This window comes from Pituophis catenifer, unplaced genomic scaffold, assembly GCF_029215685.1.
Source record: "Pituophis catenifer annectens isolate HBS135680 unplaced genomic scaffold, rPitCat1.0.hap2 SCAF_7, whole genome shotgun sequence".
Classification (NCBI taxonomy): Eukaryota; Metazoa; Chordata; class Lepidosauria; order Squamata; family Colubridae; genus Pituophis; species Pituophis catenifer.
The window spans coordinates 42,139,066-42,157,530 of NW_027256887.1; the positions used below are offsets into that span (position 1 = coordinate 42,139,066).

General features: G+C 33.9%; 1 protein-coding gene across 1 annotated transcript in view; it reads left to right on the forward strand.

Annotated features, from left to right (window-relative positions):
* SRGAP1 (SLIT-ROBO Rho GTPase activating protein 1) overlaps window positions 1–18,465 on the forward strand; it is a 155,693-nt gene that overhangs the window by 110,314 nt on the left and 26,914 nt on the right. The window contains exons 5-12 of the mRNA XM_070946667.1: window positions 1,874–2,056; window positions 3,108–3,236; window positions 5,049–5,270; window positions 10,334–10,435; window positions 13,783–13,980; window positions 14,102–14,186; window positions 16,340–16,367; window positions 17,649–17,682. Of these exons, the coding sequence (XP_070802768.1) occupies window positions 1,874–2,056; window positions 3,108–3,236; window positions 5,049–5,270; window positions 10,334–10,435; window positions 13,783–13,980; window positions 14,102–14,186; window positions 16,340–16,367; window positions 17,649–17,682 (981 nt within the window). The remainder of the gene's footprint in view (window positions 1–1,873; window positions 2,057–3,107; window positions 3,237–5,048; window positions 5,271–10,333; window positions 10,436–13,782; window positions 13,981–14,101; window positions 14,187–16,339; window positions 16,368–17,648; window positions 17,683–18,465) is intronic.

Consider the following 18,465-nt stretch of genomic DNA (forward strand, 5'->3'; position numbering starts at 1 on the left):
AGAAAGTTCTATGGCTGGGAAAGGTGGAAGGAAAGTTCTACCACTTGCTAAGGCATAATAATATTACTTTAAAACATGTTGTTTAAATAATAATTTAGAAGAACTGCTTTAGACGTTACATTGCCTTAAAAAAAGTGCAGCTACCTTAAGGATTCATTAAATTTAATGTGATTCTTAAACAGTTGCACTTTTTTTCTGGGCGAACATGAAATATTAACATTGTTTTTTTTCTTTTTCCCCTCGTTCTCTATGGTTGAACGTTTCATATGTTAGTTGACCAGGGAGTGGGGTGCCTAGAATTTCTACTGATATTCCCCAATACATGTAGTCCTTAATTTATGATCACAACTGGGACTGGGATTAGGATTTCCATTGTAGTGGTCATAAATCAAGTCATCACATGACCAGATCCAATTTTATAAACATTTTTATTGTGTTCATAAATTGAGTCAGGTAAGTTAAGTTATGCAGTCTTGACAAATCATGATCATGTGACAGTAAGCTTCTGCAACTGGTTGTAAATGTGAGTCAGTTGCCAAGTGCCCACATTGCATTCATGTCACTATGAGGGGAGGGCAACAGTTATAAGTTCAAACTTAGGTTATAACTGACTTTTTCAGAGGCCATTGTTAATTCATTGTTAAGCAAGTGGCCATAGGTTGAGACTTTCTGTAGTACAGGACAGTTGCAGATGACAGACCTGATGTGTTTCACCTCCATATCCTTTCACTAGGGTGATTTTTGAAAAAAAATACGAATATTATTTTTGGGGATATTAACAGAACTTCTATTACCTGAAGTGATGCACCATACAAAATACTAAACTATCTTTCAGATGCTTTTAGAAGTAATATACAGATAGTCCTCGACTTACAACAGTACATTTAGTGACCATTCAAAGTTACAACAGCATTGAAAAAAGTGACTTATGACCATTTTTCACCCTTTATGACCGTTATAGCATCCCCATGGTCACGTGATTTACATTTGGATGCTTGACAACCAATAAACAAAAAACATAAAACATAAAAATTGTGGTGTTTATGACAGTTGCAGTGTCCTGGAGTTATATGATCCCTTTTTGCGACCTTCTGACAAGCAAAGTCAATGGGGGAACAAGATTCATGTAGCAACTGTGTTACTAATTTAACAATTGCAGTGATTCGCTTAATAAATGTAGCAAGAAAAGTGATAAAATGGGGCAAAACTCACTTAACAAATTTCTCACTTAACATAAAGGTGGGGCTCAATTGTGGTTGTAAGTTGAGGACTACCTGTTAATTGTACATATGGAATAAACAGAACAGATGTTATAAGTCTCTTTATAGCATACAGTTAAAAGTGTGGCTTTTGGAATGGGAATAAGAACGTAGAAATAATTAATTATGGTTGTATAGATATTAAATCTGAAAATGATCAAATTTGCATATTTATTGTAAAGTATCTAGATTTGCATGGCAAATGAGTCATTGTAAACATTTTAAATCATTAAATAAATATCTTTGGTACATGGTTGCATACTTTATACTTGACACTTCTTTCTTTTAAGAGTCTACCTTCCTAATAGCTGATGTTACTCTTCCTAAAATTCCTGAAATTAAAAATGCTTTATGAAAATAATTATATATTAAACTTTAAATTCTTAGGCAAAGTACGGTGCTGTAGAATTAAATTAAACAAGTAAAACACTTTTAATTATATACTTTTTTAAATTATATAGTTTTTTCCAATTATAGATTTTACAATATAACTCAGACACCCTTATAACCTGTCCTGAGCCCCAGAACAGACAATGCAATAATTTAAAATAGTGTATAATGCAGTTTTATTCATTTTCTATCTTTCCTTTAACTTTTAACTCTCTTGGACCCAGGTTATGAAAACATATCATATGTATCATACTGAGAGCATCAGTGCAGAAAGTAAATTGAAAGAGGCTGAAAAGCAAGAAGAAAAACAAATTGGCAGATCAGGAGATCCTGTTTTTCACATTCGATTGGAGGAAAGACACCAAAGACGGAGTTCAGTGAAAAAAATTGAAAAAATGAAGGAAAAAGTAAGGATCAGTTTGCTTTAATTGTTTGATAGTAATTCCAAAATTCATTTACACTTTGGTCGTAGTTTTATATTTATATTGACTGTTTCCTAATATGATTTGATTGCTTATTTGTTCCCTATGACTATAATTAAGTGTTGTACCTTATGATTCTTGATGAACATATCTTTTTTTTTATGTACACTGAGAGCATATGCACCAAGACAAATTCCTTGTGTGTCCCATCATACCTGGCCATTAAAGAATTTTATTCTGTTCTATTCTAGTTTTGTATTAGACTGAGTAATTTGGGCTGGAGATAAAATAGTGTCATACTCACATGAGTGGTCCTTTCCTGTAGAAATGGGGAAGCTGATGTTTCATTGGTGTCTTCAGGGTTGTGGTTGTATTTCTACACTTAAAGCAACTAAAACCTTTTGTAAGAGCAATGTTAGAAATTGAAATCTAAAACTAAATGTACCAGTGTGTTATTACAAACCCACAAACGTTATCAACAGAGTAATGGGCTTTGCTACCTTCTCTATTTCATCCCTGCAAAGTTTTTTTCCCCCTGTTGGAGGAAATCCTTATTTTTCCTTCACTATTGAATGCTGTGGCTAGTGAATCAGGACTCCCATTGGTCAATATGGCTTTCTGTAGTTACAGAATATGGCAGGTCACATAGCCATTTTTCATATCAATTAAAACATTGTCTCTCTGGTTTTGGAAACAACTTTATTCAGTTCGTTGCAGCATTCCATGATCTGTGTTGTATAGCAGTTTTGTAGCAAGAGGAAAGTTGAAACAATGTCAATCAAGTTGATCCAATAGATCAACTTATCTTAGACCAATCTCCAGGTGTGTCAAATCCCAGGGATAAAAACAATAAAAACAAACAATAAAAACAAATAATCCTCCAGTAAGATTTCCATATAACTATATATATTTCTTAAGAAAAGAATGTCATTATTTACACATAGTGAATATGCATTTTGTTATTTTGTAAAATAGTGTCATAAATTTATAATTTTGCACATGTGTTAATATATATTTATATTATTTCTATTCTCAGCGTCAGGCAAAATACTCTGAAAACAAACTGAAATCTGTTAAAGCCAGAAATGAATATCTGCTTACCCTTGAAGCAACAAATGCTTCTGTTTTCAAATATTATATTCATGACCTTTCAGACCTGATTGATGTAAGTAATTGGTATTTCTGAAATTCTTATGCTACTGGATCATGTTTAGAATTCTGGATCTGCTTTTTATTCTTTAAAATGGTATGATTAGTGTTATGTTAAACACAGTTATAAAAGGGTTGTTTTATTTAGTGTCACCTTTTGTTCTACTGAAGTATAGGGAAATATATGGAAAACATACAACAGTATAGGCCTACTCCTACTCAACTGCATGTTCCCAGACTAAATACTAGGACTACTACTAGTATATGAGCCATGGTGGCGCAGTAGTTATGGTGCAGTACTGCAGTTACTTCTGCTGACTGCCAGCTGTCTGCAATTTGGCAGTTCAAATCTCACTAGACTGTCATCCTTCCGAGATGGGTAAAATGAGCTGGGAAATTGTTGGAGGCAATATGCTGACTCTGTAAAACTACTTAGAGAGGGCTGTAAAGCGGTATATAAGTCTTAAGTGCTATTGCTATTGCTACTCATCTGAGTAAGAAACATGTTTATTATGGAAATACTTCCATAGAGGAGAATATTTGTAGCTCACGATTTAAATGGGGGGTCTTTGGTGCTCTCTGAGCTTAGTTGTTTTCTTGCAGTTTCATTACCAAAGTAGGTAACATCATCAGTGCAAGTAAAGAGTGGGGTTTGCTTTCATTTTATATTCTAGAGGCTTGTCAGTGTTGGTTGGAATGGTCATGGTGGTTCTTTGGTTGGGCTGTTTACTGTGAACTTGTTTGACATTCTTTGATTGAAGTATTGTTTACTTCTTGATCATGAGCATTTCTTAAGTAAATTTTAACATTGCTAACTTATTACAGATGGAGTGATATAGATAAATCCATTTAAATTAGTAAGTAGTCATTTGCATAGCTTCTTAGATATCCTTTTCAAATTCCAAGATTTAAGTTTATTGCTAAGTTCCAGATTGCTCTGATTTCCACACTTATTTCCCTATTTCTAAATATACATATTTCATTAATACTTTATCACCCTGCTTAAGATGCAGTAATACGTTTCAAATGTCATATAATATAAATTGAGTTTTGCCATCAGATGTGCTCTTGTTTGGGAGCCAGACTATCAACACTTAACATTTTAAGGGTACACTTAAAACATACTTAATGTTTATTTGAAATAGCATTATGTAACTAGTCCTTATTTCAAAAGCTGGGAAATCTTTTCAGAAAACAATCCAATTAATGAATGTGTTTAGAAGACAACTGAAATACACAAAGTAACTTAGAGATTTATTTTGCTAGTTTAAACTTTTACTTGAAATATGTAAAATATAATTTCAAACTCTGCACAAATCTTATGGCAATGTTTTGAACCTATGTCTGCTAAGCCTGCCAATTAGATGTCCAAATATTATCAGAACAATAATAATATTTTCTATCTATATTGGATTAGATTTCTGAAAGTCACCATACTATTATTAATTGATATGTCTACAGACAGTCAATGTAATAATGTTAGATTAAGTGACATTTCTTTAAATCTCACCATTATCTGCATACAAGTGATCGAGTGATATCTATTAAGATCAATATGACAATTTATCATGATAATTTATCATGAAAGTATTGTGAGAAGCATAGCTTTAGTAACTTAGTTTCCATTACAGTTCTTCCTTATCCAATAATTAATTGTAATTATTATATAGGTCTTTTAATTAAGATATTTAATAACATAGCCTATTGATTAGTAAATAAACTACAAAGATTTATTATATGTCAATATGGTAGCTATTGCTTTAGGCTATTCCATTGAAATTTGATTTTTATTTCTAAATGTATTTTCTTCTTTTGGATATTCTGTTAGTGTTGCGATCTTGGATACCATGCAAGCCTGAACAGAGCCTTAAGAACATATCTCTCTGCAGAATATAACCTTGAAACTTCACGACACGAGGGCTTGGACATCATTGAAAATGCTGTTGACAATCTGGAGCCTCGAAGTGACAAGCAGAGATTCATGGAAATGTATCCTACAGCCTTCTGTCCTCCAATGAAATTTGAGTTTCAGCCCCATATGGGTGATGAGGTCAGTAATTGTTGACCAAATGTTTAAATAGTCCCACACTCAAGACTTCCTATAATAGAAAATTTATCATGTTTGGAAGGAGAAGTAAATTCTTCAAGCAGTGTATAATTTATAGAGAATGGATATCATTCCATCCTTGTAAAGCCTTCTATTTTATAGTAGTAAGAATACATAATGTCCATTTCCTTATTTTCCTGTTATATAACTCCAAAAAAATTTCTAAAACCATATCTTGTCAAAAGGCAATCCTCAATTTATGACCATCCATTCAGCAACTGTTTGAGCTTACAACTGTGCTGAAAAAATGGACTTACGATTGTTCCCCAAAGCTATAGTGGTTGCACTGATCCCACAGTCACACAATCAAAATTTGAACCTTGAGAATCCATCCACACTTATGACCACAGGGTGCTTCAGCTGCCTATTTTCTCCCATCTCTGTCTTTTGGGTGCCCACAGACTACCACATATCACTCTACTCACTCTTGGCCTAGCTTTCTTCTGGCAAAGCCTCACAAAGTACCAGCAGCTTTCAATGTGTTGAAGCCTACAGATCACTTGTCACAATTGCACAATTTTAATTTTGGTTGCTAAGATTAAATAAATAAATTTCTTTATTTTGAACCTTATAGTTTGGTCTTGTAAATAAGTCCAGTAAACCTAGCTCTGGGGAACATTCCATTAGTGATAGTAATTATTTCCTCAAATATTTTATGCCCAGAGATTATGACTTTATCCCATTCCACCACAAATGAAAAAATAACCCCTTTTTTTGGCAACCTCTCCAATGTACGGAAGAATAATTTTGATATATATGTACCAGAAATCAGATCTAACAAAAATCAAATATTAATGATATGTAATCTTCTACTGCAATTCTTGCATTGCAGCTGAAGTGAATCCACACAGTTTCCATAACTTCTGCAAATTTGTCTTCTTTATGGGATTCCCAAGATCAGTATCCCAAGCTTCCTTTAAACCATATTGGTGGATCTCCTATTTCTGATTGCCAAGATAACCTATACATTTTTTAAATTATTCCTTTTGCTTTTTCTAAATATTATCATATCCTGTGCTGAGCACATTGAACTACAAGCATACTCCACAGCTTTTGGTCTACAGCTACAGTCTCTGCAACCTTCCATTTAAGATTAATATTTTTTAGATCTTTTTGAAATGTTTGGCTCCAGGTTTGCTTTGATCTTCCTCTTTTTCTCCAACCATATGATGGTATCCAATTGATTGTGGTCTTTGGTGGACGTTGCTCACTCATTCGGAGCACATGTCCAGCAAAGTACATTCTTAATAATAATCCTATGCCTTAACTCTGGTGCTTTATAATGTTTTAACAAGTTGGACATGCCCCAGCCAGCTCCCATTTCTGAGGTCTACATAAAATCCTTTTATTTGCTCTCAGTTTTGTCAATGAAAACAAACGTTTCTTTTCTTTTCTTTTCTTTTCTTTTCTTTTCTTTTCTTTTCTTTTCTTTTCTTTTCTTTTCTCCAATAAAATAAAAAAATTAAGCCATGCAATAATTTTCATATTTATCACTGCAATTTGCCCTAAATATTGAAATATTTTAAAGTCCGGTTTTTCATTCTTTGTTTAGCTTTGTTGGTACATAATTATTTGTAAATATTTTATTAATATTTTAGCAATAATAATATACTATTGGAATTCCTAAAAGTGAAAATTTCCTTTTCAGCTTTTTAGAATATATAAAAAATATCAAATGTGATTTATGAAAATTAACTGATATTCCTGACACCTCTGCAAATACCTCTAACTCTTTAATATAGCTAGGTGAATGAGAAGCATTTGAGAAAGTCAAGTTCATATCATCTGCAAATAGATTTAAAAGATAAGTCTCACCTTCCATTTTTATCCTGTTAATCTGATTATTGGATCTAAGTGCTATAGCCTGCACTTCTGTAGCTAAATTCAATAGTAAAGGTGATAAAGGACCACCTTGCTTACTACCTCTTAAAATCATGATAGGATCTTAATCATAACTGTTAAGTAGTATCAGGGCTTTAGTTGGTCAATAACTATGTTCAATCATCTTATGATTCAACTTAGCTTTTCAAAAGCCATCCCCAAAATTAAATTGAATTAATATTTGTTTTAAACATTGTATTTCTAGAGTTTCAAAGGCTTTAAGTATATCTAAGGAACATATGGCTAATAAAAATTTGTTAACAGTTTATAATAAAGCCAGATTGAGCTAGAATGAGTAACTTTTTTATGTACAGGTAGTCCTTGATTTACAACAGTTCGCTTAATGACTTTTCCAAGTTACAAAGGCACTGAAAAAAGTGATTTATGACCATTTTTCTATACTAACGATTGCAGCAGCATCCCCATGGTCATGTGATTTACATTCAGAAGTTTGACAACTGACTCATATTTATGATGGTTGCAGTGATCACATCACAAAGTCATGTGATCCCCTTTTGCGACTTTTTGACAAGCAAAGTCAATAGGGGTCCCAGATTCACTTGTTACTAATTTAACAACTGCAGTGATTTGCTTAACATGTGGCAAGAAAAGTCGAAAAATGGGGCAAAACTCACTTAACAAATTTCTCACTTAGGAACATAAATTTTGGGCTCAATTGTGTCGTAAATTGAGGACTATCTATAATCACTTTTTAATCAGTTAACAGTTATATTATGCAGTTTATAATCTTTATTGAGAAAGGAAATGGGCTTACAAAATGCTAAACCCAAATCTTTATCCAGTTTAAGGATCAAAATTATCTTAATGAACACAATTGGGATCACAATTTCTATTGTTAAGCAAGGTGATTGTTAAGTGAGTTGTACCTGATTTTACAACCTTTTTTGTTATGTTTGTTAAGTGAATCATGAATCATTAAGTGACTCCAGCTTTTCCCGTTGTTTTTGGTTGTTGGAAGCAAATTTGTTTGAAATACTACCATGTTTCCCCGAAAATAAGACCCTGTCTTATATTTTTTTGAACCCTGAAATAAGTGCTTGGCCTTATTGCCATGTGCTCAAAAGCCCGATTGGGCTTATTATCAGGGGATGTCTTATTTTGGGGAAAACAGGGTATCTAATCCAGTTCTAATATAATTTGCTAATAAATTATTAATTTCTAAATAAAGTTTACTTGATTTTTTAAATCATGCTCATGTTGTACTAATATTGAATCTATTTGTTGTACGCATAACATAGCCACATGAGGTTTAAATGGTTTGACATAACTAACATTCTTTTCCTCTTAATAGGATCTCCCAGATCTCTTAACATGTAAAGAAATAATTTTACAGTATTCCCCCATTGTTTATATCTTTTTGAATGTCTCTATGTAATTTCTCTATGGAGTTAAGATTATCTCGCAGGCAGAAAATTATTGAAAGCTGTATCCCGACAAAATCTATTGAAAAGTTGCCTGATATTATGAAGAGCATATATAGCAATGATATTCTTTTGCCTCCTCCCTCTCACCTTCTCCTCTTTAAAAATCACCTTTATTCTTCCCCCATCCCATCTCTCATATGGTACCATGCCTCTATGTCAACCTTCCTATCCTCCTATCCCACTTAGACTATAAAAGTTGAAAAAATAGCAAAAAAGAGGTGATTTACGTACTGAGATTCCTTCTTCTCCTTACCAGCCAATAAACCCCCAAATACCTCAATTTGTTATTTAGATCAATTAAAATTTCCAGAAAGAATAACATTTAAACAATGTTTTTGTTTGCATCTAGATATTTATTGTGATGTCTTTTTGTTAGTTTCTATCTTTTATTCATCTGAGGAAAGAGTTGGTAGCCTAAGAGTGATATTGTTTCTAGAGATACTACAATATGGCTAAGGAAATTATATCAAGAATACTGCTCATTAACATTTTGTGTAGAATTTAATTTATTAGATAGTCTATGCATATCACAGGCCACATCAACCATTCACTATTATCTATTCAACTGTACCACAAGATTAGTAATCTTTTGTTAGTTGGCCAAATACAAAGATTTCTCATTTTTTGTGGTAGTTCAGTTCTGTAAAAAAAATTTCAGACGCTAAATTAGTGAATACTGAAACCTCAGCTAAGAACATGCACATTAGGTGATTAAAAATTTTCACCAGTCTGCATGACTGTGAAAATACCAAAAATATTGATTTGGAATTGCAAATAAATGTTGCAAATATGCACATGCAGAACTATGAATAATGAGAATCAACTGTAGTTTGAACCAATAAGTAAAGGAAGGGGAAAATTGCTTCTATATGTTTCAATATTATTCAAACTTCTTTAGAGTGCTCCACAATCATTTAAAACTAATCATTCAAAAAACATGATTTTTTTCTATTTGTAGATGTTTAAGCTGCATTCTAGAATGAGCAATTCCCTCAATTTATCTTTGATCATACGTTACAGAGGGTTGCCATGTTTCAAGCAGTTCTGAGAATCAAGCTTCTGGCAGTTTCAGTCAGCCCACCTGTTTCAGTTGTGGTGTTTGTGGCTATTGTATAATTAATACCAGTTTGAGAACACCCAGACATCCATGCCATAGTTTTTTTTTCTTAGTGTCTCATATGTAAGCACCTACAGCAGTTTTCATGTTCTCATATCCATAATGACATGTGTGCATATCTAATTATCCACATAATGAATATCCAAGAATATTCATTTAATGTAAATTCTTATAGACTTTAAATTAAATGAAAATTATTACCATCATATATTTTATTCGGTGTCTTGATGATTAAATTTTTGATCCATTATGCAAAGTAGCCATAGCAATAGCACTTAGTCTTATATACCACTTCATAGTGCTTTACAGGCCTCTCTAAGCAGTTTACAGAGTTAGCATATTAACCCCAACACTCTGGATCCTCATTTTACCAACCTCAGAAGGATGGAAAGCTAAGTCAACCTTGAGCCTGTGAGAATCGAACTGCTGGCAATCAGCAGAATTAGTCTGCAATACTGCATTCTAACCACTGTGCCACCACAGCAATTGTAGGAGCCCATTACAACTGTGCACCTTTTTCTTCTCTTTTCACATGATTTCTCAGTTTTTCCTGCTTTTTTCAGGTTTCTCAAGTCAGTGCCCAACAGCCAGTTCAAGGAGAACTTGTGCTTCGATATCAGCAACTTCAGTCTCGACTAACAACATTGAAAATTGAAAATGAAGAGGTAAGATTTGTAATATGGGTAGCATATCTTTCTGTTTTGTGTCTTACACGTATAAGATTCATTCCATGTTTTACAACCATATTAACTTCTTTGTAATAAACTTTTCATACCTTTACTAGAATAATTCTGTTTATCAAATTGGTTTATAAAGTTGCCTGTGCAATTTAGGAAAAACATTTTACTTTATAAAGAATGAAATGGCAAGTCCATGTCCCCAGGGTTTACAAACTAAAAATAAATACAAAGCAAAATAATAGTCTTTGGGACAATACTTCTTTTTTTTCAGTACTACAACACTTGTCTTATTAGTGATATAAATGATACATTTGCTAAGTTGGAGTCACACAATTTGACTCCAATTTTTTTTGCAAATCTTTATTATTATAAATTTTTAAAATTGCATTCCTCTTCAGTAGTGATTTTGCTGTATAGAAATCATATGGACCATTCTGAAGTGAATACTGTACATCTTCATCATGCAAAAGTAAACTTTTCTCACCTATTTTAATTGTTTTAGGAGAATGGGATAACATGGAGGACATAAGACTATGGTCTCCATTTGCCAACTGCCATTAATGAGGCTGAATGCTCATCTACAGAGCTCCCTTTTCAAATTATTTTATAATTAAAAATGGTTCTACAGAACTGATCAGAATGGAACATTTTACCAATCTATGGGTAGGAAGGAAAACTGTTTGGCAAGGAGAAAGAACATCAGTAGAAACATCCTAAGTCTCTGAATCTCAGCACTATACTGTAAAAGTGTATTTCTCAGGAAATAATCCGCTCTTTCTTGATGCTTTTGAAAGTACTCCCTATTTATTCCACACTTTCATATGTGCTATGAATAGAAACAATGCTGTGTACCAATAAAGGAGAATATGTGTAGCTCAGGGTTGAAATGAGTGGTCCTTGGTGCTCTCTGAGCTTGTTTTCTTGCAGATGTTTCATTACCCTAACTAGGTAACTTCACCAGTGCTAGTAAGGAGTGCTTTTTGCTGTCAGTTTATATTCTGGTGACTTGCCTGTCTGTGTGAGTAGGGGCAGTCTTAGAGATTCTTTGGTTGGGCTGTTCTCCTCTCCACCAGTATCAGCACTCAGATCAATATACAGTCAGATCCAGAAATGTTGGGACATCGACACAATTCTAACATCTTTGGCGCTATACACCACCACAATGGAGTTGGAATGAAACAAATACAATGTGCTTTAACTGCAGACTGTCAGCTTTAATTTGAGGGTATGTACATCCAACTCAGGTGAACGGTGTAGGACTTTCAGCAGTTTGCATATGTGCCTCCCACTTGTTAAGGGACCAAAGGTAATGGGACAGAATAATAATCATAAATCAAACTTTCCCTTCTTAATACTTGGTTGCAAATCCATTGCAGTCAATCACAGCCTGAAGTCTGGAACGCATAGACATCACCAGACGCTGGGTTTCATCCCTGGTGATGCTCTGCCAGGTCTCTATTGCAACTGTCTTCAGTCCCTGCTTGTTCTTGGGGCATTTTCCCTTCAGTTTTGTCTTCAGCAAGTGAAATGCATGCTCAATGGGATTCAGGTCAGTGATTGACTTGGCCATTGCATAACATTCCACTTCTGTCCCTTCAAAAACTCTTTGGTTGCTTTTGCAGTATGCTTTGGGTCATTGTCCATCTGCACTGTGAAGCGCCGTCCAATGAGTTCTGCAGCATTTGGCTGAACGTGAGTAGATAATATTGCCCGAAACACTTCAGAATTCATCTTGCTGCTTTTGTCAGCAGTCACATCATCAATAAATGCAAGAGAACCAGTTCCATTGGCAGCCATTCATGCCCATGCCATGACACTACCACCACCATGCTTTACTGATGAAGTGGTATGCTTAGGATCATGAGCAGTTCCTTTCCTTCTCCATACTCTTCTCTTCCCATCATTCTGGTACAAGTTGATCTTGGTCTCATCTGTCCATGGGATCTTGTTCCAGAACTGTGAAGGCTTTGTTAGATGTTGTTTGGCAAACTCTAATCTGGCCTTCCTGTTTTTGAGGCTCACCAATGGTTTACATCTTGTGGTGAACCCTCTGTATTCACTCTGGTGAAGTCTTCTCTTGATTGTTGACTTTGACACACATACACCTACCTCCTGGAGAGTGTTCTTGATCTCGCCAACTGTTGTGAAGGGTGTTTTCTTCACCAGGGAAAGAATTCTTCGGTCATCCACCACAGTTGTTTTCCGTGATCTCCCAGGTCTTTTGGTGTTGCTGAGCTCACCGGTGCATTCCTTCTTTTTGAGAATGTTCCAAACAGTTGTTTTGGCCACGCCTAATGTGCTTGCTATCTCTCTGATGGGTTTGTTTTGTTTCTTCAGCCTAATGATGGCTTGCTTCACTGATAGTGACAGCTCTTTGGATCTCATTTTGAGAGTTGACAGCAACAGATTCCAAATGCACATAGCACACATGAAATGAACTCTGGGCCTTTTATCTGCACATTGTAATTGGGGTAATGAGGGAATATCACACCTGGCCATGGAACAGCTGAGAAGCCAATTGTCCCATTATCTTTGGTCCCTTAACAAGTGGGAGGCACATATGCAAACTGCTGTAAGTCCTACACCATTCACCTGAGTTGGATGTACATACCTTCAAATTAAAGCTGACAGTCTGCAGTTAAAGCACATTGTGTTTGTTTCATTCCAACTCCATTGTGGTGGTGTATAGAGCCAAAGATGTTAGAATTGTGTCGATGTCCCAATATTTCTGGACCTGACTGTAAATTAACTTCAAAGTCAACTTCAGACCAACACTCAAGCAAGCAATACCCCAATCAAGAAACTGCAAAAAAAGCCATCAGTAAACAGCCCAATCAAAGAATCTCTAAGACTGCCCCCACCTACACAGACAGGCAAGTCACCAGATAATAAACTGACAGCAAACAGCACTCCTTACTAGCATTGATGATGTTATCTAGCTAGGATAATGAAACATCTGCAAGAAAACAAGCAAGCTCAGAGAGCACCAAGGACCCCTCATAATGCTGTGTTATATTGCAGTGTAGTCTCTGGACAGAATGTAATTCTCACAAGAAACACTAATATAGTATACTTCTGAAATAAACTGAAATAAACAAACTGAAGACTTTAATTTGATTTATTAATCTATTTTGTTTTTGTTTTGATGATTCAAAAGAGGAATCTATATATGTAGAATGTAGTGAAACTTCATATTTCTTATGTTCACATCCCATAGTTCAATCAGAGATGATTTATCAGAGGATTGATTTCCTTCAACCCTTTTCTATTTTCATTCTGAAATAAATTTTGATGTGCCTTTCTGTTTGATGAAATGGACTTGTTAACCCCAGGTTAAGAAAACAACAGAAGCTACTTCACAGACAATACAAGACATGGTCACCATTGAAGACTATGATGTTTCTGAATGCTTCCAGCACAGTCGTTCGACTGAGTCTGTGAAGTCAACTGTTTCTGAGACCTACCTGAGCAAGCCTAGCATAGCTAAAAGAAGAGCTAATCAGCAGGAAACTGAACAGTTCTATTTCATGGTATGTCGGATGTTTTACATACTGTGTAATATGACCTAATTGTAGTTGTTTTCTTCCTTGAAATCCCACTAATTTTGATTGCAAATATTCAGATAAGAAATACAGATCTATGTCTCTACAGAAATTCAGAGAGTACCTGGAAGGAAGCAATCTTATCACAAAGCTTCAGGCAAAACATGATTCACTGCAGCGGACACTTGGAGAAGGTAAATGATTCAAAATACTTTATAAACCTATATTGAATTTAGGATTTGGTTAGTTATGATAGGTAATGTAGGTTTCTGCTGCACAGATCTTTCTTATTAGATACAATAGCAAACTCAGAGAACACCAATAATCCAACAATTCAATACCAATAATCCAACAATTCACTATTTTTTTCACTATTGCAATATATTTAGATAATAATTTTGATTTGTGCCCAATTTATTTGTTATGCTAAGTGATAATACAGTTCTAGGGTTTAGCATGATGCACAAGCTCATGTTTTATAGTTTGAAACTATGCTTCCTGTTTGATAAGTTTCCCCTTGGTTTAATGCTAAACCAAGGGGATATAAACCAAAAGTCATATTATTATTGAATACTGCTTGCAAATAGTGTCTCATATCATAGCAAATTAATCATATGGTATATATTTTGATAAGGGGAAAACATCCCAAACCACAAAGACAAAATAAAACTAATCCTGTTTTTTTATTTATTGAATCATTACATTTTTCTTTCTTTCTTTTAATAAAGCAATTAATAATTATTGCAGTAAAGGTATTAAACCTCTAATAGGCAGTATGAGATAGAAAAGAAGAAACTTTGGCAGAATTAGCCATCCCACTGTGCAAGACCATTTAGTGTCCAATTTACTGTGTGAATTGATTTATATTGTAATTCCTAAGAGTCAAGATATTTCTCTCTTAACAACATTACTTTGCATCTTCTGCTGTAGTATTTATTAACTACATCCCTGAAGGCTCAAACAGTGCCTCATAATGAGTAGAATTCATTATAAACTTTCTGGGCAAAAGCATGGAGCTGCCACTTTGTTCATTATATTACTGAGAAAGCACGTCTTTCATTCCAAATGTGCTCCAGCAGAGTAATTCTTCTAACAGTGGGATTTCATGTATTGTCATGAATCACAGAAAATCTCTTTCATATTTTAAATGGGATTTATAATCATGCTGCTCCAGATATGCAAAAATCAAGTTTAAAAGAAATTTTTTATTACCCACAGAATTTAATATTTAACTGTATTGTCTACCGATGTGTCATGATCGCTGTACAGGAATACCTGCTATTTTGCAGTTTTAAGATCAGCTTATATGAATTTTTTAAAAATTAAATTGCTGCTTTTAAGACCAGCTCATCAGTCTTAAAATATGATTAAAAGTACTATATATGATTGTATTTCTTTTTTTCCCCTTTTGCACAACCAGAATTAACTTTATGGAAATTGTGTTGTGAAACAAAATCTAAGTAATCATTTATGAAAAACAGCAAACAGTGCTGTTATAGGAACTAGGAATCATTATAGGAATCAGTGCTGTTATATGAGTAGTGCTAAATAATAGAATAATTAAATTTCAGGTTAACTATCAATCAAGTTACCATATTAATGTATATGGTCTGTTCGCAAAAATGAATTCTTTCCCCATCAAACTACCATAATTATGTTTATTGAATACAATTTGGACCCCTGATTTTTTATTTGGTAAACTACTATAATGGAAATTTATTCTGTTTTTGTTGTCTTAATTTCTACAAATTATCCATCTCTGACAGTTTGTGTACAACAAACTGTCTATTTATTTCAGAGGGATTTTTGCAGAGTTGCTAAGTTATACATAATTGAAATGTATGAAGGATATATAGAACATTATTGGGCTCATATGTACCAGATATGTATATTACTTAACACAAAGTCATATATCTTTTTGTGGCATCATTAAATATTTACTTTCCTAAGTATAGCTACTTCCTAAATTATTTTTAACTTATGAAAGTTGGCAATATGTTCATTCCCCAAAGCATACTGGCAAGCTTTTCTCCTTTTGTGAATAATTCATTATGTATGCACGCACAGACTGGTACCACTGGTTCAAATTTTGTTTTGCTTAACTTAATAGCGTAAATATGCTTTACTTGCATAAGAAACAATGTTTTTTTCTGAACATTCTAAAACTCTCTGTAGTAGGAAACTATTTTTCTTGTATGTAAGCATAAGTCTTGTGAAATAAATATGAACAGTTATATTATAAATAATTGAGGATTAAAAATCTGATTGGCATATTTGTTGTACAGTTATACAAGAAATATACTTCTGGTTCCGTTCGTTTTCAGATTATATTTCTCTTAATCTTTAGGTCATAGGGCAGAATATATGACTACAAGGTAAGTTGTTAAATATACTCTCATAAAGTTTATTTTATGGAAAGCTATAAAATAGGAGTATTATGTTTCAGAAAGGCTTAATATATCCCTTTTTTTAAAAAAGGAAAAAACTTTAAGAATAGGACATTAAATTCTCCAGATTATAATCACATCTCCAATAATTTCCCAATGGGTCTCAATGCCTTCCCTTGGAAAGAAAAATTGTGGGCCCTTCTTCAAAATACCATTTTAATGGCCTGCTTATGTATACACCGATGGTAGATATTTGTCACCAGTATCAGAGCTGTGGTGGCACAGTGGTACTGCAGGCTTAACTCACTGCTCACTCCAGGAGTCGAATTCTGAATGGCTCAAGGTTGACTCAGCTTTCCATCCTTCCAAGATTGATAAAATGAGGAGCCAGATTTTTGGGGGCAATATGCTGACTATGTAAACTGCTTAGAGAGGGCTATAAAGCACTATAAAGCAGTATAAAAGTCTAAGTGCTATTGCTATCAGAATTCTAACCTCTGTAGTCAGTACATACATTGATTTCTTCTGTGTCTACATCAGTGCATCAGTGACATATTTCTTTGTCTTTCTAAGGAAGGAAATCAGCCTCCCGATCAAAGTTCATTGTTTGTTTTACATGTAGTGAATATATAGGGTATAACTTCAGGATTCATTGAAGAGAAGATCTACAAAGAGAAGGTCTAGGAGGTGAATAAATTGCATATGGATATCTGGTGGAAGTATCCATCTTTTGGGTGGACCAGTGCTCTTCCCAAGTATTGATATTTCAAGTAGTGACTTGGAGATAGCAGGAGCAGAAACAGCACATAACAGTGTAAGGCCTTCTGATTAGGCAACTACACACAACTTACCACTGCCTCCTAATCTTATCTTTAGGAAAGAATTGTGAGGGCTGAGTTACATGTGGTGATATAAAAATATGTAATTTTGGTATATCAATTCACAAAACAACAGTATCTTAAGATGCATTGCACTTGGAAAAAAGATATAAGACTTAAAATTATAGCAAATTTTACAAAAGTTTAGCTTAATAATAGCAATAGCATGTAGAGTGTCTTGCTTTATGCAGATTGTTTTATACCGTATGTTCTTATAATGTCCTAATTAAATTCACAGGGAAGATTACATTCAATCATTATGCTACTCTGGTTCTAAGAACCCAGTATTTGTTTTTATTTTCTAAGGACCCTTTAAGCTATATTTTGTGACTTTTGTATTTACATTCTTCATCCTGTTTTTATGTACTTTATTTCTAATTCCATTTTACAGCAGAGGACGAAGGAACTCACATACCAGATATCAGGTATAGTGCTAATGAACTGATTAACCTTTTTTTGTCTGATTTTTTTTAAAAATTACCAATTATTGGGAATTGTTTGAATTCAGCAATGAGAAAAGTATGCAAGTATCTTTTAACATTTTTAATGGCTCAAATACTCTTCATCTAGTATATTTATAGTGTCCATTTTACTCAAAAAGAGATATATAGAGACAGCATTACATTGCAAGAAATGAATACATGCAATGACATACTTGTTACGGCTTTTTATGTAGCAATCCTACCTATATTCAGCTGTGAAAATCCTATTATCCGGGATTTTTTTGTCTATGAAAGCAGTTTACAATATCACATAAAGTGCTTATTGTATCAGAAGAATAAACAAAAGTTTTACTTTGCATTTAGATCCTCTGTGGCTTTTTAAAAATTCATAAACTATATTTTTAGCATCATTCATTACCAGTGCCAAGATATTTTCAAGGATGAATATACTTTCCACAAATTTGTCAGGAAACATAGTGACAAGTATAACATTTTATATAAAATGTTCCTTAAAGTTAATCCTGTAGAATTTGATAATTTAATCAAGAGTATTTGCTATACTCTTAAAATGGATAGATCTTCCCCTGAAATTGTAAACTCTTTTTGGAATGTAACCATGGGGTATTTTACAAAATTCACAAACAGGTCACATGAGGAGTAATTAGTTTCTCAGTTCAGGAATGGAATGGAGAACCCGCTACTCCCACAGAGCCCCATATATCACATTATCTTTTCCTGTGGCAGTGGGTAATAGAAGAATAGAGT